This window comes from Manacus vitellinus, unplaced genomic scaffold (assembly GCF_001715985.3).
Source record: "Manacus vitellinus isolate BGI_N305 unplaced genomic scaffold, ASM171598v3 scaffold_77_pilon, whole genome shotgun sequence".
NCBI classification, from domain to species: Eukaryota; Metazoa; Chordata; class Aves; order Passeriformes; family Pipridae; genus Manacus; species Manacus vitellinus.
In genome coordinates this window covers 29,521-50,645 of record NW_021940802.1, presented here as the reverse complement: position 1 = coordinate 50,645, position 21,125 = coordinate 29,521, and the positions used below count along the sequence as shown (strand labels likewise).

The following is a 21,125-nucleotide window of genomic DNA, read 5'->3' as shown; positions in this document are numbered from 1 at the left end:
AACAGGTTTTTCTTTCAGCCAAGTACAACCCTATTGAAAAGCTGATTGTAAGAGCGAGCCTCATCCTGCAAATGTGAAATTTTCACTGCTCATTTTAAATGCCAAACAGAAAGAGGGTGCCATGCACACGGGCCCTACCCACACCAAGAGGCCCTGTCGCCTCAGCACGTCTCGTGCGAGGAGCTCTGGTTTCCATCCAGCATCATGGAACAGTTAATGGCATCATGGGACAGGCAGCTATTTATGGCTGAGCTAAGGGCTGCTCCAGAGGGAATTTTCTGTGAACATCTGGTGCAGTCAACAGTAAAACATAAATATTACATAACCCATGGACTGTGCTCAATACCAGGCAAAGATCGAGCTCTCAGCACAGCCCCGACTGCTCAGCAGCACTGAGGGCCACTCACTTCATTTTCTGAACACAGAGTTGATCAGGGAGATGAAAACAATGGGCAAAGCATAAAAAAATAGCATCCAGGCTGCCAGGTAAGGGCACTGTATAGTGTTTTATCTGTTACAAATCTATCTAAGACACCACTTCTTCAGTCAAACGTAACCCAAGCTGCTGACACGCTTTACTCGAATGTACATTAGACACCTCACTCTGTTTCTAAACATGTTTCTTGTGTCCTATTGCTGCTGACCCATGTCCAAATTCCCAGAGGATCAATAAGCAGAAGCTAAAGGCTGATTTCCACAGTGACAAAGCCAACAGATGCCTTACACCCCAAAAAGACTGTGCTCAGCAAGAACAAATCCCGCCAGCTCACGGCTCTCAGCATTTCAGCCCCCAAACGCCACTTTTAGCAGACAAGAAGGATAATTTTTGCATGAAGTGGCAGAGCAGCACCCCCACCACACACCCTACTGGTTCTAGAGTAAGAAACAGCATCTAAATATTTCATTAAGACTCAAGAAAAGAGAAGAGCTTTGGCTCTATGGAAAAGGGGCACACACATTAAAAAAAATTAAATAGTCTTTGTTCTAACCACAGCTCATTAATCTGAGCCCATATGAAATGTCAGTTAATAGGGACAAGTAAAATAATTACTTCATTTATCAGACAGTCACAAATACCAAGATATTTTTGCAAATCTCACTTTCATAAATCACAAACCCTACATTCTTCAGTACAAATACCCCTCAGCAATACTGAAAGCTCCATTATCTGTGGGTTGCATTGTACTACAACTCTATTTAAACATTTGTTTTAAAAACACTATTTTTGGCCAGCACACTGGCCTTGTTTTTAGGCAAGATGTAAAAGAAACCAGATGTACAATCTGTGCTAGTTCTCTGCAGCAACAATAGAAGTGAAAGATTTATGACAGAAGGATACAGAGGCCTGGGTCAGGACTGGAAGGGATGCAAAACCTTTCTCCACAAACTAACATGAAATTTGGACAACTGAGACACAAGTTGTGCCTTCACATATGTGAACATGAGTAACTTCAAACAAGAAGCTGCACTTACTTTATCTAGTCATTCACTTTTAAAGGAACATTTTATAAATCCCAGTAAATCATGCATTACCTTAGGTGAAACATTGCCTGGAATTTCCTAGTCTAAATTAATAGAGAGCCATTATCCTACTGCTACACAGTCTTTGACTTCACTTATTAATCCCCTCACAGAAGATCTCAACTCCCTCCTCTTCTCAGATCTGCACAGACAGGGACAGCTGCAGCTCTCCTCTAAAAATTTAGCATAAAACCCAACACAGTGTAATACTCACCCTGAGAGCCCAGTGAGGGAGTAATTTCCCAGAATAAAACAAAGTGTGTACTTTAAACATCTGTGAGTTGTAACGGAGAACAGGCAAAAAGGCTCAGATCAAGTGATCCAAACAAATCCAGCAAAACATGATAAAAACTAACCCATTTACCTGGATTTTTACTACCACTTTGGAGTGTGATGACATCCTTAGGTACTACCAAACAATCAGTATTAAAGCTTTTCAAATCCAAACTGAACACAATAGAGAAATATGATTCCAACACATAACACACACATTTACTGACTCACCTTGTAATTCTGATGGGACTCAAAGTTGGACAGGGGGGTGTTGCAGGCAGTTGAGAAAGGCATGACCTTAACCCCTCTATACACCAGTCCTTTGTCATACAGCTGCTTGAAAACCCACCTGGAGGGACACAAAGGACAAGGAAGAGCACTTGGTGTTTCCCATTTAATAAATAAACTGAAAAAAAGGGGTGGCTGCTCTAGCTGCAGTTTCCTTATAAATGACAGCTTCTTTAAACAATCAATCATCAACTCAAGACAGTATTTGCAACTCAAAAGGAAAGAGATAATTGCAACTGTATTTCTGGCACATTTTTAGCTTTAGTTGATTCTAGAAGCTTGGTATTCCATGCACTGGCTGCACAGCACACAGTATTTAGATGAAACACAAATCCACATTGCTGACTAATCTTTCTCAGATTCCTTCAGCACAAAGACCACCTGAAATCTAAACTATTAACAAGGCTAAAATCAGTTATAATTTAAGAACAGATGTGTAATGACATGGCTGCTCACTTATCACATGATCTTAAGCATCTACTACAGCAACCACTGCTACAGAAGAGAGGCAGACACAGGTCAAAGACACCTGTAACCCACCCTGAGTAAATCCTGACAACCAGAAGAGCATTTTTCACAAGGGGGCACAGATAACCATGAAAAACAATGAACTCAGTTTTATGGTCCCACAATTTAATGTTCTCCTCTGGACTCAGTTCCTCTCCAAGATCACAGTCTCACATTAAGCTTTAACTCTGTTTAAGAAATCTTCAATACAGCCTGTGGCTTATTTGGATCCTTATGTTTCCTTGAAATAATCGAGGCAGCACTTAATATTACAATATGACAAATTGAGGCAATGCTCAAGATGGACAGGAGCTGGAAGAGAAACAAACTTCACACAGCAACTCCTCAAATGTCCACGTGGCAGACAAAACTTTAATACTGCAGGGTTTACTAAAGCATCACCAACATTTATCAGCTTATCAGGTCTCACTGACTTGCACACTTAGTGGTACAGCCTGCAGGCTCTAAGGCAGGAGAGGGCAAGCCTTAAATAATCACACCAAACCCAACTCACAAACCAGAACTTCTGCAGAGTCTTGTCATTTAGAACTCCATCCAAATCGTTAAAACTCTGCTGACTTTAAAAGCTCCTTTATTCCAACTATGTTTTCAAACCACTCTGATCCCTTTTCTGGGTCCCTTTGCAGATAAAAAGCTCATTGCTAAGCAACCAACCCCATCCTGGCAAGCAGCACTTTTTTCTGCAGGCTGTCATTTTGTGCTTGAGAATCTGGACCCGTATTTCAGTCAGTGTCTTGCCTCCTATGTTTGAAATTATAACCTTCAACAAAAAACACAAGTAGACTATTGCACTGATTTTATCTGTAGCCCAAAATAAGAATATCAAAAGACATGCCCTGGCTTGCTGCCTTAATCAGAATAATTATTACTCTGTAGATTAGGCAGCTGAAGAAAATACAGACTGTTCTATGGAAAAGATGTGCAATCCACTCAGATTCATCCACAGCCTCCAGTAAAAGCCCAAAGTTCCCCTCGAGCGATCACTAACATCAGAAAAATTGCATAATCTGAAGTCTGAGATGGAAAAGGCCTCAGAGACCCTCTGCCACAGAAGAGCCAAACCCAGAGGTCTCCCAGGGCTGTGCACTCCAAAGGTGCCTGACCTTACACACACAACTCCAAAGTCACCTTGTCCAAGTAAGAAACATCACCCACAGGCAAGTTATGGCTGCCTGACCCCCACCCAACTCTGGAACACAGCAGTGAGGGCATCTATTTTATAACTGAGATTTTAAGTTTATCAACTTGACCTTTCATAAATATAAATCATACAAATCATCTCAGCACAGTTTCATCAGCTTTGAGCATATATATTTGAGCTGGCTAACTGCAGAAGTCTTTGTGGGAGTTAAAGAAGTAAGTTAAAATGTATGCTTACCACCTCAGAGCATAATTAATGCACACTGTGACAAGTGACAGCATTCCTACTGAAGGTGTTCTATTTGCCTTTCAAAAACAGTGACTAGAATACCTATAGAAAAAAGCTCCACTATACTTTCTATAGAGCACTGCCTACTAACAGCATCGAAGAAAACTACTCAGAGCAACACTGAATACTTAATTCAGCTGTAAATATAACTAATCTCAGGGAGGTGTTCAGGAAAGGTGAGCACTTCATGGAGCTGCCAAGCTCCCAATCCAGGCCAGCATCTCCCTCCTGTGGCAATCCCATCCCATTGCAAACCCAGGGCTCCAGCTGTGCACTGCAGAGCAGGGATGGGCTTCCAAACCTCTCCAGAGCTCCTCACAGGTCACAACTAACACTCATTTGTAGTCTCTTATAACCTCTCCCCTCAGAAAGCCTTTCCAATGGAATAAAAGAATTATGATTGAGGCCAGACTGCTGCTCGATGCCATGGTCTTCATTATCATTACAAAAAAAGCTGTTCTGTTATCTCAAAAAAACATCTAATTGCTTTCCTTAACAAAAGAACTTCTGAGAGCTCTTGGTGTGTGACCATCAGAGCTGCACAGGAGATGATTCCCAAAGGGCTCCCTGCAGCACTGCCCACCTAAAACAGCACCTGCTAAAGTGGAACTTGATTCTAATAATAAGAGTCACATTTTGCTTAAAAATTCAACATGATATTTTAGACAAAAACCTATCAAAACATGTTTTAACCCTTATGTTTGCAAAATGTTGGCACTTTGCAAGAAAGGGGCACCAGGTTTGCAATTCAAAATTGAAACTGCAGTGCTTTCTAAAAAAACAGTAACTTAAAGAAACCACAGAGCTCCTTTCTAGTGAGAGAGAAAATGTTTACTCACAAAAGTGAGAAATCAAACCCTACTCCTCTAATTCTGCTGAATTTCTCAAATGTAAATAAATTTAATTGCATCCTCTTGGCTGTGGGAGCAGCACTGACACACTTCTTTACTGAAAAATGCACTTTGGGGAAAGGTGAACTCAAGATGCACATTTCAGCCTCTTGTTGATAGAGAATCTGGTGCCCAAAGATGCAAGGAACGTTTAACTTCCAAAAGGAATGACACAAATTGGAAACAGTTTGTCGTTACTGAAGTGCCAGGAGGGGATGATGCAACTGGTTCCAAGACTGAGTCCCTCTCTCCACAGGAATAACATCCAAGAAACTTGAACCCTGCTACAATATTTGTTCATCCAAGTCACACACACACACCAGGCAAACACCACATGGACATAATAAAACTCCTACAGAGGGAGATTCTGCTTCCAAAAGATACTGAATCAGTCAATGCAACACTCAAAACAGCCCTGGCAACCCACACAAAATCCAATCTCTCTGTTTCCTCCAGCAGATGCCAAAGCAAGCTGCACTTCTCAAACACTTGTGTTCACATCAAAGAGAAAGATGTGATCTTAGAGCCTCACAAGTGATTAATGCCATTCCTCTGGGGGATCAGGTGACTCCAAGGGATCAGCTGGCTCTGTTTGCAGTGATCAGTATCTAAGGGTTTTCTGAAGGCTTGAGAACTCTCAGCTTTTCAGAAAATTGAAGTACTCCTTACTAACACCGACCAATTATTTTCAAAAACATAAAGTGCTTTTCTCCCTTTTTTTCCTTTTTAAAGAAAAACACCCAGGAGCTGTAAACTCAGTTACTGACAAAGACTGAAAGTAAGGTGGGCAGAGCACGATGACAGCTGGATGTAGAGGTGTGTGATTTCAACATATCCTACAGAAAAATGAACAAAATCATTGCTGTGCCACCTCACATCAGTTCAATAGCAAGATAAAAGGACAATTTTACAGCCTCTCTAGACTTCCCAAATAAAGCCATCCACAAGCACCTCCCTATGGAAGAAGCCCTGTCACCTACACAGTTCAGCAAGCTGGCTCCATCCCAACAGCACCAAAAGCAGCAGAGTTTTGGAGGAAGAAGGTTTTTCTGGGACTAGTGAAAAATACTTTAAAGACAAGATGAAATCAAAAAGGAAGCAACCATCAAAAACAGATGCTTGGGGACAAAAAAAAAAAAACAACAAACCACAAACCAAAAAAGTACTCAAAAAACACTGGACATGAGATCATCCTGCTCCAGGTCTAAACTCCAAGCTGTAATCTTTGGATCAGTGAGCTGAAAAATTATGAATCAAGCCAAAAGTGCAAAATACCTGCATAGAGAAAATTTGAATATATAAAACTGTTGCTAGACTTATCCCAAAGATCATCCACAGGAGTTCAGTGTATTCCTCCTTCAAAAGAGAGGTAAGGAGATAAAACAACAGGGACTGGGACAGTGAGAAGACAACAAGGGGACTACAGCACTCAATGCACCAAGAAAATACAAGAAAGGGGAAAAAAATGCAGGTAGCTAGTAGAAAAATGGACAAAACAGATTTCTTATGACCAGTATCTCTCTAGAGAATGAATTATAGACTCTAGGGAATAGAGTCATGGAATACACAAAATGCCTTGGTGATTTCTATTAGGACCCAGAGAGCTTTTGTTCTGAAATCGTTCTGGTTCAGTGCTGAATAAACTCCACATGCAGGAAAAACAACTGTTTTACTGCTTACATAGAAAAGAAAAAAATCTTTAACCTTTACACCAGCCCAGTCCTCTCAGTGGGGTGTCCCCATTCATCCTCTCACTGAGAAGGGCTAAGGCACTGAATTTACTGACAGAGCTTATCTGGAGAACATGGAGCATCAACAAAACCAAAGCTCCACAAAGGGAGTCAGGCAACCCAAGGCAAATGTTCCTGTTTCAGGAGCTACCTACAACCTCTTCAGGTGCCTTAGAACCTGAGCCTGTTGCTACAAAAAAAAAATAAAAAAAAAAATCAAGAACAGCACTACGAGTCCAAAGGGTGAGGAACTGCCCTCTTAATAACCTCCCTAAAAGGGAAACTAAAGCTGGAACAACGAAATGAGTTCAGTGGAGGGAACAAACAAAAAGCCCCATCACCAAAGGACGCTCCACACTGGCTGTGTTTCCACAGTAAAAGCACAGAGTTTTCAGTGCTCAGCCATGATACAAAGTTCTTACCACACAAAAGGACTCAAGTGTATCTTCTTCAGGTACAGAAGTACTTAAGAAGTGTTTCTGCTGTGCTTTCACACCATGCAAGTCATAGAATCACTGAATGGTTTATGTTGGAAAAGATCCTTAAGATCAGAGTCCACCCTTAACTGTCCAGGTCACCACTAACACATGTCCCCAAGTGCCACATCCACACATCTGAAATCCCTCCAGGGAGGGTGGCTCAGCCACTTCTCTTGGAGCTTCTTCCAGTGCTCAACAACCCCTACAGTGATAGAATATTACAAAAAAAAATAAAAATAAATTATCTAAAGCTCCCCTGGTGCAACTTGAGGCCATTTCCTCTTGTCCTATTGCTTGTTCCCTGGGAGAAGAGACTGCCTTAGCCCCAGTGACACCTCACTGCTCCCTGAATCATCATCCTCATTGTTCAGCTGCACTGCAGAGCCTCACACCTACTGCAAAAGGCACTTGGGAGGGCGAGGCAGCCAAAGAACAGCCACATCTGCTGTTCCAGGCAGGAACTTGTCATTGTTCCATATCCCTTTACTCAATGCGTTCAGTAAGATGGAGAGAGGAGAGGGAATCCTCCCCATCATGTGCCCTGTTGGGCCTGGCTCAGGGAAGGCAGGGTGTGATTCCAGAGGTCCAACCCTCCCCTCACACTCCCTGGTACCTCCTCCCAGGGCTCTGTCACTCAGTGGAGCTGACAACTGTCTTTAAAACAGAATCAAGCTCAGCCCGCAATTGCTAATTCGGGCACTAGATGGTGACAGGAATCTGCTCGACCAACCCTTCAGCCGTGCAGGGGAGCAAAGTCAAAGCCCTGGGCATCACCCCCAGGCTCACTCTCAGCTCTCACAGCACAGCCATCCCCTCATCTCCTCAGCATTCCACGGGCTGTTCCCCAGCACCCTGGGAAAACTGCTCCCGAGGGGCAAACTCACAGCAGGCTGAGAACTGTGGAACAAGCCAGCAGTGAAGACAATAATTTATTAGTTTTTCTTCTTCCCAAAGCCCGTGTGTTTCTTTCTGACCAACTGCAGATCAGATCAGTAAGAAGTTTAAGCTCACACTAAACTGCTCAAATTCACTGTATGTGTCTCATGAGGTGTACAAAACAAATAATTAAGAATATATTGTATGTTTGTTCCAGGCCAGCTCAAGAACATCATTCTCACTGCAGTGTTTCAGTAAAGGACACATTTTCATTGAGATCTGAGCAGGATGAAGGGTCAGAGACACAAATTCTACAGAATTAGAACTTAAAAGTTCTTTTTAAGTTATTGAATATGTGAACAGTTGACTACATCTTTACATGAGAAACCACTCCAGCATCACCTGCTAATGACACCAACCTTTAATGCTGAAATATTCTGCCAATTTTATGGATGGATGTTTTGTTGTAAGTCAAAATTTAGCAGGCTGAAAATTCAGTCTACTCAGCCATCATATGACATAGCACCAAAATTCTTCCAAACCCATTATAAAAGATGAAAAAGAATCAATTAGAAGAGAAGCATGCTAGAAGCTCAAAGGAACACTCCTAATGGATATACAAAGTAACTTCAGTAACACATTCTCAGTCTGATGATTGTCTAGGAAACCATCTGATTTATTTTCTTCTATTTTTCAGAAATTGTGCATTACCCTGTAAAAGCACTGCTGCAGTTACATTTACAGGGCTTTCTTTAAGCATTATCCCCCTTACTCCTGAAACAGGCATCCCACATTTCTTTCCCATTCCCCTCCTCCATCCACTGTGCAAACACCAGTGGTTTCACCTCCTCTTCTGCTCGACACCAAACTGGCAGTGGCATCACATGTCCCTCCACATCTTAGAGACTTTCCAAAAACCCAAATCTTTACAAAAAAAAGACTCTCAAAAATTTATTTCATTACATGATTACGTGGAAACTTAACAGCAACAGGGAGAAAAAAAACCCTACAAAATTAAGAGGTTGTCTGCCTACATACTTCCTGAAATCTCATACCTTTGAGGCTTCAGATCCAAAGTTTATACCCTAAAGTCTGTATCAAAGCAATCATTAGAAGAGGTAGCCTCTGTAACACAAGTGAAAGACCAGAAATTGTCTTTCAAAAGTGGAAAAGAAAAAAAAAGGAAAAAGAAAAGGCTTGGGCTGGTGAGAGAGGCCCTGCAGCTTGCAAAAGTCAGGTTTGTTTCTTTAAGGTGCTTGTTACACAGGATTTGAGGTACCACCAAGTATTTATATAACTTACAAAATAAGGGTTTCTTGTCAGTTTTTGCTTTGTAATTATGCAGGGTTCCTTCAGCTAAGTTAGTCAAACATCTGCTGCCTTCCACCATCCTTCCAATGCTCACTGAAAATTCCCTGGCACTTCTGCCCTTTCCAATGGCTTCAGGGACATCTAGAAAGTCTGTCAATCCTTCATCTAACTATATGTAACTAACTACACAATTAAAGGTTATTAGTAAAACTAACACTAAAGAATACACATATAAATACTTTAATATGCATATAATTTGATTTTCAATAGCTTTTTGTCAGCACATACTCTGCAATTCACCTTGTAGTTCCATCACCCCAAGGACTCAAACTTGTCATTTCTTCACTGTGTTGGGGCAACCTGATTCTCCTCAACCTGTAATATTGTCCTTGTCTTTTGAAATTCCAACAGGCACCCTGAATACATTGCCAAAATACCCAAACTTTACTGAGCTCTGCATCAGGAGTCCAAGAGACAGTTGCCAAACTGTGCTGCCAAGAAAAAGGTAACAGCAGATTCACAGCCTCTGCACTCAGGCTTGAAGATGAGGTTTGGAGCTAAACTGAGCCTGGACAGTTTGCCCATTTGCAGCTGACAGTGTGAAGAACATCAAGAACGTAGAGATATAATGTAATTTCCTAAACCAAGTAAGGAACATTATTAATAGATCTTCAGAATTGCTTTGAAGTCGACAGGGAGCAGGAAGATTTCAGGGCTCACTGAAATCAGTATTGGTGTACTTTAATTTGAAAAACCCTGCTATCCTGAAGAAGAGAAAAGTAGGCCAGTAAATTCCCTCACTTTGACATCAGTATATTTCAGATTGTCTGATGTTTATCTGCATTTGGCACACTTCAGAACAGTTCTAATGATAAATGGACCAACACATGTTTGCAATAATTGAAGTCTTCTTAACATTTCAAACAATACAATGCATGTAACTTACCACACAGACTCCATGAACTCGGGATACAGAGTTTTATAATCATTTTCAAAATCAATCCACCGTCCTAATCTGGTAACACTGAACTGTCAAGACACAAACACAGAGATTGAAAGGCACCTCAACATCCAAGATCATGGCACATTACCAACATTTATTCTGTAAAACAGATGGATTTTCAAGTGCAGTGTTTGTCCCATATTAACCAAACACATCTAAGAAATATTTCAGCCTGATAATAGTTCCAAACAGTGTATTTAAACAAGCAAAAATAAGGAACAAATGAAACCATAATTGTTTAGAACCAAGGTCACACAACAGGCAAATGTGTTCAACACAGCAGAAATGGTAGATCATGAGGATCATTCATCAGACAGAAATGGTGGATCATTCAAGGTTCAGCCAAGGTTCAAATGCCTGAAAACCACTCTTCATTACAGTGGTCTCACTTCTATTTTTAAAACTCCTTGTTGCAGAGACAGTCAAAACCCAGAACACGTAGTCTATCAGCTTTCAGTTACACGAAAAGCTGATGTAACTTGAAGACAAAGAAATGCTGAAAGAAATCGATACGTGACAAGTTATGAAACTGTTCCAGGGCCAGCTGCCCTCCTGGACTGCCCAGAGCCAGGGAGGGCTGCCAAGGGCCACAGGGCTGGCAGGTGCTGGGCCCTGTCTCAGCACAGGCTGGGGTCACGTCCACAGAGGGTGGGCTGTAACAAGCCAGCTCAGGGATTCACTTGGAATGTGGGACTGCTGATTTCCCAGCTCTCCCAAGCCCTGCTCTGCCATCAGCCAAGCCAGAGACACCTGTCCTGGCCCCCTCAGGCACAGCCCACACTGACCATCACCCCAGCAAAGTGAGCACAAGGCAGATTCCTTCTCTCACTTCTGCATTTTCACATTAACACCTGAGCTCCTGAAATGGATCAGTTTGGATCCTGACCTTTAAGCCACTCTGACATTCCACTAAAAAGACCCAAAGCCTAGGACTGATTCCCACAAGGGTCCACAAAGCTGGAGCATTCTGTTTGGTCTCAGCACTGAAAGACCTTACACAGCCAAGGAACCTTTTATATTTTTTCCATAAGGCTCAAGCATTTGCTAGTCACTCCAGACAGAAAATAAACACTGTATGTAACAGGAATGTTGGCAATTCCTCTCCTAGCACTATTCCAATACATTTGAATTCATCACAAGTCAAAAGATTTTTAAACGAATTTCATTATTTTTATTAATAATCTAAACTATACATCTGTGTGTGGAAATATACACCTGTACATGGAAATTTATGAATTTATGAACAAAACAAGATACAAAATCCATTCATCATGCAAAAGACTGATCAGCACTGCAAAACCACCACCTTCTGAAGACACAGCAAGTCCAAAGGAACAACTGTGGAAAACAAAACACAAAATGTTCTGGGTTTGGCTGGGATAGAGTTAATTTTCCTCCTCACAGCTGATACAGTGTGGGAATAATGTTGGTACCACACCACTGGTTTAGTTGCTGAGTAGTGCTTACTCCAAGCAAGGAATTCTCAGTGCCCCATTGTGCCAGGGAGGAACTGCACAGGGAGCTGGGGGGGAGCACAGCCAGGACAGCTGATCCAAACTGGCCAAAGGGAGACTCCATAGCCCAAAATGTCATGCCCAGGACAGAAACTGGGGGGACTTGGCCAGGAACCCCCAACCACTGGGCAGAGACAGGCTGGGAGTGGGTCAGCAACTGTACTGGGCATCACCTGGTTTTTTTGGGTTTTATTCCTCCCTCTCCTTTTCATTACAATTATTATTATCAGCAGCATTGCTATAATATTTTATTTTGTCTCAATTAAGCTGCTCTTATCTCCACCCAAGAGTTTTCCTTGTTTTTCCAGTTATCTTCCCCTCTGAGCCAGGGGGGAGTGAGTGACTGTGTGCTACTTGGTTGCCAGCTGGGGTCAAACCACGACAAAGAACCAGAAGGAATCTTGTTACTTATAAAAGTAACAATATACATAAATCCAGAAGCAACAAAGAATCATTAACGATGGTTTTAAAATACAAAATTTCAGAGAGTAGATTAAAGATTATTTTTTTTTCCAATGTACAATCCCTGTGCTTTTCATCCAGCCACTTGCCAAGACAGGCCACAGCTCTTCTACCAAATACAGCTCTAGTGTCTCCAGATACTGGCTATAACCTCAAAATGCTCCCCAGGGGCAAGAGGCAAGTGGTACTCAAATAAGGAATTGCTATTTTGATGAAGAGAAGTACGTCAGGACTGGAAAACATACAGAGGAGTGTGATGAGGTAGAACAGCTCCTGCAGGAAGAAAAACTAAATAATTAGGGCTGTTCTGCCTAGAAAAAGGAAAAAACTGCTGGTGAAGATAAACATTTACTGGAAAGCATATTAAAGAACTACAGTTCTTCAAATTGCATATAAGAATGCCTTGATACAGACTCTTCAGAGGCCATCAGCATATCTAGACTCAAAATGTAAATAGATAGAAGTCCTAGAGGAATAAAAAAATGTCAAGGATTATAAATTAGGGGGAAAAAATAAAAGTTCTTTGGCTTAAGAAGGCCTTGTGGCACAAAGGCTGAAAAAATATGGCCTGTTCTTCCATCCTTCCTTTGGCACTTGTTACTGCAGGCTGGCACTGTGAAACAGAGGCACAGCCAGGAAAGCACCTGGGCACTCCTCAGCTCCAGAAAATCATGGAAAAAAGAGTCATCACTTCACACACACATCCCACTGACAGCAAATACAGAGTTCTGGGCTAAATGTCCTTTATTCTGGGCACACTGCTAAGGACAAAAGTAAGGAGCATCAGGTTCTATGCACAGGATGAATATTATTCTAAATTAGAAAAAAACAACTGGGCTTTTCTTTAAAAAATATCTAACCCATCTACTTCAAACAGCTCTCCAACCACAAGAGTCTGCATAGAACAATGTTCTCCCTAAATTCATGGGATGCAAAATATTCTCTGGGAAGACTGAGGGTTTACCCACACCTATTGTGACAGAAAATCAGATGCTAGAACTTCTCTTCTTCCAAAAACACAAGCTACTCCCTGCACTCTGCCAATGAAATGACTGGGGAAAGGGAGAGCAGAAAAGCAGGGAGGTTAATGTGCTTTTCCTTTATTGTTCCACTTGAAAACCAAAGCCAGATCTTTCAATTTTCTACAGAAGGGAAGGCACAAAGAAAGAGACAACCTCAAGGTATCTATTATTTGTTCAATGTACCTCATTAGACCCTTTGAGCTCCAGGTAACCTGCAAATCACCTTCCTCTGACACCAGAGCAGTCTCTGTTCTGAGCCACAATGGCACTCTTTGTGTTCCCCTTTCAGGATCACGAGTGAGGAACACACAGAAGCTCAAAGGTATGAGATTCATGCTCAGAATCAAACAGAAGGATGAAGTTCACCCTTCCTGAAAAACTGCACACATCCATTTAGAAACATCCAGCAGAACAGGGGCTGTGCCTTCACTCACCTCCCATTCCTTGGCATATCTCATCACAATCCCTCTGCACTGGTTGTTGTAGGATTCAATCCCCATCTTCGCCACATCCTCCGGCCCTTTGATGCCCAAGGTCTTGTCAATCTCATATTCCTGGGAGCATTGAAACAACCAAAACAGAGCACCCTGTCAGCAAAAGCTTTCAGGATTTCTCTGGATAATTTGTGTTCTGTGCATTCTGCTGAGGCTAAAGGGCCTGCTTTCACCCTTCTGAGATGCTTTCGTGAGTACTGCACCTGAACTAGGCAGGGTTGCCCTGGTGTAACTGTTTCTATGCTATCTTTAGAAAAATGAACAAAAAAACCCCAATTTCTGAAAAATGTGCCAAATAAATACATGTTTATAGCAATGAACCAAGTGCAGGTGACCAGGGGGAAGCTCCTGAAATCACCACACAAAAACTGTGGCAACGCAGTGGCCACAGAAAGGTGACTGATGAGCAGGAAACAACATGGAAAGAGCAACCACCAGACACACCTGTGGGCAAATTTGTGACACATACCACAGGTAAGCCATGGCAATCCCAGCCAAACCTTCTGTCCACGTGAAAGCCACTCTGATGAGCAAATCTGGTGACGATGTCTTTGATGGTTCCTGCCAGGATATGGCCATAGTGGGGGAGCCCAGTAGCAAAGGGGGGGCCGTCGTAGAAGTTAAACCTGCAGCACAGAACAGTCTTTACTGAAGCAAACACTGCCTTCAAACAGGGGAAGTCTAAATGGAGCTTTTGATTCTTATGTCTCACTAGGACAACACCAGTTTCTTCCTCTTCCATTATCAGGTGTCACACTGGTAGGGGGACTACAGGCAACATTCCAGTTCAGCTCCTCCTGACTGCCAGTTCTACCAAGATTCCTACAGCCCCACAGCTGGCACACCTGGCAAAGGGCTGGCCTTGCTCACCTGCACATTTCTGTTATAAACCCACCAAGCAGGAAGTTACAGGTTTATTACCACTGTTTGAACATTTCTGATGCTTCACAAAGTGAAATCTAAGGGGCAATGGCAGGACAGCAGCACGAGCCAGGGGCAAAGGGAGCAGCTGCTGCTCACAGAGCCAAGGCAAAGGAAAGAATGACAGGCAAGCCAACCCTGCACTGTCACACACAGCTGCTACAGCTTTGAATAGATCCTTACCTAGGTCTGTTCTTCGATTGCTTCAGGCATTCTTGGAAACAATTCAGATTTCTCCAGAGCTTCAGTATCTTCTCTTCCTCATTTGGAAAACTTATGTTTTCTGGAACTTGTTGAACCATCCTTTCCCAGCAACATCCAAGGAGAGAAAAGAAAACACATATTGAACAGGAGGGAGAAAAAGTAACTTCACAAATACAACTTAATGTCTTACAAATCCATACTACCAAACCACAGTTCAGTTTTCTGAAGAGCTTCATGCAGTGTAGACATGGAAGCAACCACTTCAATCTAAAAAAAGCCTAATTTTGACCAAAGTTTTGGAACAGGAAAAGGATTCTCCATTCATTCAACTATGGTTGTTCACTTTTTATTATGCTTTTATTTCTGTTTCCTGCAGAAAACAGTCAAAGGGCAAATTATTTTTTGGTTACAAGTTTGTGTTTTTTTTCTTTCAGAAAAGTTTCCAAGTTCAAACTGACCCTCCAGCAGCAGCCTTAGTTTAAGTGTAGGAATTAAGACTACTTAAGAGGCTCCTTTCCATTGTACATCTACTCCCACCATTTCAGTGTTTAAAGCAGCACTTTTCCATCAGGCCAGGCCACCATTCTCAGATGCCCCTAAAAGCAGCCAGACTGCAAATAGCACATTTGAGAAAGATGAACATGTGGAAAGAATTCAAACAGATGAGGAAAAACCTCCAAGACCTCAGCTGTGAATCTTGAGAAGCTCTAACTTACAGATAACAGCAAAACCACAATCTCTTTCTAGTCCCTTCTTTTTTCCCTTTAGTTTTGTAAGTATATCAGACCTAAGCCACAGTGGACTACCTCTTGCTGGCCATTTCCTGAAAGTCTTTTTTTATTTAGTGGGTTTTGGCCACCAGAGCCCAAAGCCATTCTCAAATTCTGGAGAATGCCACATCAATGAAAAATCACTACAAGCAAAATAACATACAAGCAACACAGGGAGGAGAATTCTCAACATGATAAGGAACACACAACAGAGCTGTCTGGTGTTCCAGACCTGCTGCAACATTCAAAGGGCTCAGATTTCAAGAAAATGCACAGCAAGCACAAAGCAAAAGCTGTGGGGAATAAGGATAGTTAAGAGAGGAGTTCCCTAAGAGGAGAAAACTGGTTATGGAGATTGTAAGAGATGACTGCAGAGAATAAACAGGTTCTCCCACCTCTGACTTCAGTGCTGTGGCTCCTGAGCACTCACACCAGAAGGAACTGAGCACTCAAGCTCCACTCAGCACTGCAGAATTACACACGATGGCACAAGGACTGAGTCTTCTGATTTACTCAGATTTGTAAACACTAACCATGAGCAGCAGCAAATGTAAATGCATGAAGATGATACTTCCAGTTACAGCTGACAGGCTGCCTAAATTCCAAAAGATTTACTTACATGAAACCCAGACCACCACAGAAATTGCCAGCTCAGTGCATTGAGCCCAGGTGAAAAAAATGTGCCCCAAAATGAAACCTCCAGACCAACTCCATCACCCAACCTTTTTGGATTAATGACAGATCCACTAAGAAACCTGATTTATCATTATCATATTATTATTATTGAGAATCCCCCAACCTAGTGCACAGGTGACACAGGAGCTAGAGAAGAAGTCATGGGCTGCCAAGGAACATGTGGACATGTTCTTAAAAGGATAAGAACCTCTTAAAAAGGTAATAACTGGCCTTAGCACAGTGAGTTACACTGTGTAGGAGAGTTTTCATCATCCTTCCTTGGAACACTAATTAGGCCATGTCATTTCTCAGTAATTTGATCACAGAGACAAAGGAGATGATAAAAGAATGCAGCCTTAAAGCTTCTCCCCTCCAAGGCCGCTGAGCTGAGGAGGGAGGATCTGCAGGTTTGACTCAGATCAAGCTCAGCCTTCCCAATTTAGTGATAACTGCAGAGGTTTGGGAGACTGGCCCAGATGCAGGTAATCTCTAACACATGAGGGTGGAGGTTTGGGGTGTGACTGTGACCGGGCTGTGGAAGCTGCTCACAGGTCACAGATTCCACGCAAAAATCACAGTGTCACTGTTGGCCCTTTGCTAAACCCTGGGGCACTGCACGGGCACAGCAGTGCCCAGGAACCACAGGGCACACACTCACACACTCTCTGAGCAATGCTAAAAGCTTATTGCATCAGAATCATGGGGGGGAAAAAAGTGACTGATGAGAATTCATATGTAAACGTCACTACAGGGAGGGGTTTTTTTTTTTCAAGCTACAAAGCAGAATTTTAAACAGACTGACTTCAAAGACAAAAACCACATGGAAAATCTATCTGTGGCTCAAGCTCAGCTGGGCAAAAAAGCCAAGATTTAACAATCAGTTTATAGACAGAGGTATAAATATCTCTGTGTACCTACAGCAAAAAATGCTCATTACTATAAGCAACCTACCTATTTTAAATCAAGGATAACTGATAACTCTGAACACAGACCGAGCAAAAACACCACAAATGATGTTACAGAGATTATTACACAAATGCATCTAATAAAACACCACCTTTGGACAACACTCTAAATTTACAGAGACGTTAATAAATACAAGGGAGGTTTCCCTATTCATCTTCTTCTGGCGAAAAGTGTTAAACTTTAAGATAATACATCACCAAAGAGGCTTTTTGTTTAAACACACTCACTTTTCTAGAAGATAACAACATTCACTAGGAAAGGTGTCAGATTCTGGAGATGGTACTACAGCAGTCTCAGACTTATGCTGGGCTCCTTATCTAGAAGAAAAAATTAACAAGCATTAAAATCATAAGAGCAAGTTAGAATGTGCTTTTTTAAATACTAATTTCTTTAAAATAAAAAAATAAATCCATGAAAACACCATTATGGATGAAATGAACCAATATTTCAAAAATTTGTTGGACTTATCATACAGCTGGATAGATACAGATAAGTCAGTTTTACCCTGTACCTCATGAGGTCTTAAGAAATTTTTGTCATCATCATAATACCTTGGTTAAAAATGAAACATTTGTCCTTATGAAAAATAAAAGAGAAATCTAGGTTATTTTGAAATAACTTTGAACTACATAGTTTGATTAAAAAAAATTCAGAAAGCAGTGTCAGCTGAGTTAGCAAAGCAGCTGTTATGTGACAACTAAATTCTGCTATTACCTGACAGCTGCTTCCTAAGCATGGAAAGAAAAAAAAAAAAAGCTTTCTTCAGTTTCCAGAAGGCTCCGAGGGGTGGGGAAGCCAACATGTGCTGGAGATACCAAATACATCACAGCTGCAGCGATTTCCTCAAAAGCCCTCTCCAGTAAAAGGATGCTGAAGGGTGAGCTGAAGACATCTTACACATTGAAAGGCACATGAAGTTCTTTGTAAAAATAATTAACAAAATTAAGACTTGATAAGTATTAAGGCTCTGCAATAAGACCTTTAGTAAACACCTGGTTTAAGTAAAGCCTAAATTCCAGAAAAAAAAGCCAAGAATCTGTACAGTACCCAGGGAGTAAAACACACATAAACATGACGTTGTACACACAAGACACACGGGCTGTAACGCCCGAAAAGGCGCTGATAACATCAAACCCCCGCAGAGGAGCTGCCGGCCCGGCCGGACCCCGTTACTGCGCTCCGGCCGGTGACAGCCCCGGCACCTGCTGGGCCGGGTTTATGGGACACCCTACAGGTGCCGCCCGCCCCGCACAGCCCGTCCCGCCTACGGGGCCGGCCCTGCACCCCCGGGGCCGGCGGGGAGCCCCGGCCCCGCTCACCTCCGTCCCGCCATGATAGGACCGCGCCCGGCGCCGCATGGCCGAACCGCCGCCGCCGCACCGCCCAATCCGCTCGCCGCTCTCTCCGCCCGCACCCACCTGGCTTTTTAAGGCGACCGCCCATTGGGCGCGGGCTCTGCCGGGAGCGCCACGTCACGGCGGCGCGAGGCAGCCCGGGAAACCCTTCCCGCGTGCCCGCCCGCAGCTCCTCATTGGTCGGGAGTGGCGGGGGCGGGGCCTGAGGGAGGGGCTGGAGGGGCCGCGGGGGGCGGGTCAGTCCCGCCCGGACCGCGACGGGGGCGGGTCTCCGCAAACTAAAATGGCTTTTTAAAATGATAAACGGTATATCGTGGGCCGCGGCCCCTTTCCTCTTGGAGATCCGCGGGCCTGAGCGTAGGACAGAGTGAAAAGATTCCCCCGCCACAGGATTTCCCCTCACAGACACGAAAAAGGAAAAAGTGAGAGCCCAGAAGTAAAACGAACTTGACCTTTGGGTTGAGGCCCCGGCGGGAGCTGTGCCGGGTGTCGTGGATAACCCCAACCGGCTCTATCCCAGCCAAACCAGGACACTGGGCTTCTCCCAGTAACTGGATACCAAGGGCATCCGAGGGACTCCACCAAACAACTCTCAGGAGCTTGACCTTCCCTCCACTGAAGGGATACTGTTAAATATCTACAGATACCAATTCTCAAGGTTGTAACTACAATACAAGTCCCTCCTCTGCTGCTGCACTCCAGCTAAAAAAATAAATAAATAAAATCCCCCAAACTTGTAGGTGGGTTCCCACATGTCAAAGGAAACCTAAAGATTTGAAAAAATGTTATCTGTGGCTGGCAACCACTGTGAAATAACAAAACATTCAGTGATACATTAAAAAGCATTTCCTCTTGAAAATAGCTGTGAAAAGGCTCTTGACAGGGAAGAATGGAAGTCAGCCCAGGGAAGGGATGGAGGGAGACACATACTCTCCCAGCCTGCAGGACTAAATCCCAACCAGAACAGGTCATGGGGAATAAGGTCAAGTCAATAACGGCACAAACAGTTCAGCTGCCTCCATGTCATGATTTCCTATTGCTCTAAAAACTCTGGTACTAATACAAATGTAGCTATCAATAAAATGTTTCAATAAAGGCTTTGGATTTTGATTTGCAGGACTGGGTACAGGATGAGCTCGTTGGTCTGTCCAGGGCAGTGTCTCAGCCTGTGGATCAGGGACAACCCAGATGTGAAGGGAGCCACATTGGCTGGAATTCTTGCCTGCACAAAGAAGCATGAGATTGTTTTCTGCACAGAATTTTGTACATCCCTCCAGAACAGCTAAAAGGTGGGCTCAATCTGCACCACAACCAGAGAAGCAGAAAATGAGAACCCAGGCCAGAGTAAGCAGGGTTGACCAACAGGAGACAGGGAGAGACTGAGTGCATGTGCTTGCCAGGGCAGAGTCTCCTGTACAAACACAGAGATCCGGGATGATCTGTATCCTGGAGGAAAGTTTGGAGTGGCAGAAGTTTATTTCAACACATGCTGCTGTCTAATGCATCTGGGAAAAATCCTGTGACAACTCAGGACCAAAGGGAGGAGGGCTTGGGTTCTACCACAGCATGTGGCATTTCTTTATAAACATCTTTATATACTCTGGAAGCACTGCAGCCTCTCCCTGCTCTCACATTCCCTCAGATTTCAGAGGCTGCAGGTTTTTAAACAGCTGTGACTGGTGCTTGCTCCAGTGCCAGCTCCTTCCATTTTGGCATTTAGTTTGTAAAACACACAGGTGATAAGGCCAGCTGACTTTAAAATATCATATAACTCCTGAATGGAATTTAAAGGAAATGAAATACAAATGTTGGCAATTTGTTGTTAGCAATGTTGATCACAAATCCATTTCACCTTGTTCTTCCCTGTGTATTTTGTACTTCTTTGCCCCTCACTATCAAATAATAATAAAGTGTTACTTACATGGGAGTTGCTGCCCTTGTTCAGGCACAGTCTTTACTTGGAACCATTTCGGCAATGCTGAGCTCAGTTTTTATAAACAAATTGGCCATGAAGAGGTGAACAGGGAAAGTCACTGTCAGATTTGTTATATACAGGGCCAAAAAAAAAAAAAAAAAAAACGGATTTGAAAACCAGGGGAAATTTGTAGCAGAGGGACCAAGGCCCAGCACGAGTAACTGGGGCAGTCCCCTAACTACAAGAATTAATGTCTCTGTTCAAATTTTTCACTATACTGATGAAAAAGCGCCGATTCCGCTGGAAAGGCTACAGGGAATTTAAAAAACATCCTGAAGGCTCAAGAAGAGCCCCCCGGCGTGGGGCCGCTGAGGGGGCAGGCGCTGTCGCCCCTCGCTGAGGCGCGGGCACCATTTTGTGGGACCCGCGGGAAGGTCACCACTCCCCGCCCGCACCGCCGGGCCCAGCCTGGAGCTATGGGGGAAGGGCGGCAGCAGGC

General features: G+C 43.2%; 1 protein-coding gene and 1 non-coding gene across 3 annotated transcripts in view; both read right to left on the bottom strand.

Moving 5' to 3' along the window:
• The window catches only part of IARS1 (isoleucyl-tRNA synthetase 1), a 95,690-nt gene extending 74,814 nt beyond the window's left edge, over window positions 1-20,876 (bottom strand). Inside the window, exons 1-7 of one of the 2 annotated variants that reach the window (XM_029964654.1) lie at window positions 20,633-20,876; window positions 17,584-17,673; window positions 14,925-15,044; window positions 14,290-14,446; window positions 13,761-13,880; window positions 10,272-10,354; window positions 2,026-2,143 (exon numbers count right to left, since the gene is read on the bottom strand). In XM_029964654.1, the coding sequence (XP_029820514.1) occupies window positions 2,026-2,143; window positions 10,272-10,354; window positions 13,761-13,880; window positions 14,290-14,446; window positions 14,925-15,043 (597 nt within the window). In that variant the 5' untranslated portion in view covers window position 15,044; window positions 17,584-17,673; window positions 20,633-20,876. Of the gene's footprint in view, window positions 1-2,025; window positions 2,144-10,271; window positions 10,355-13,760; window positions 13,881-14,289; window positions 14,447-14,924; window positions 15,045-17,583; window positions 17,674-18,675; window positions 18,720-20,632 lie in introns of those variants that run through there. The other variant, XM_018084881.2, reaches the window with a different exon arrangement.
• LOC112841348 lies at window positions 16,904-17,038 on the bottom strand. Its single transcript, XR_003212952.1, has one exon. It is a non-coding gene; the product is annotated as a small nucleolar RNA SNORA84 (small nucleolar RNA).
• Window positions 20,877-21,125: the final 249 nt, after the last annotated feature.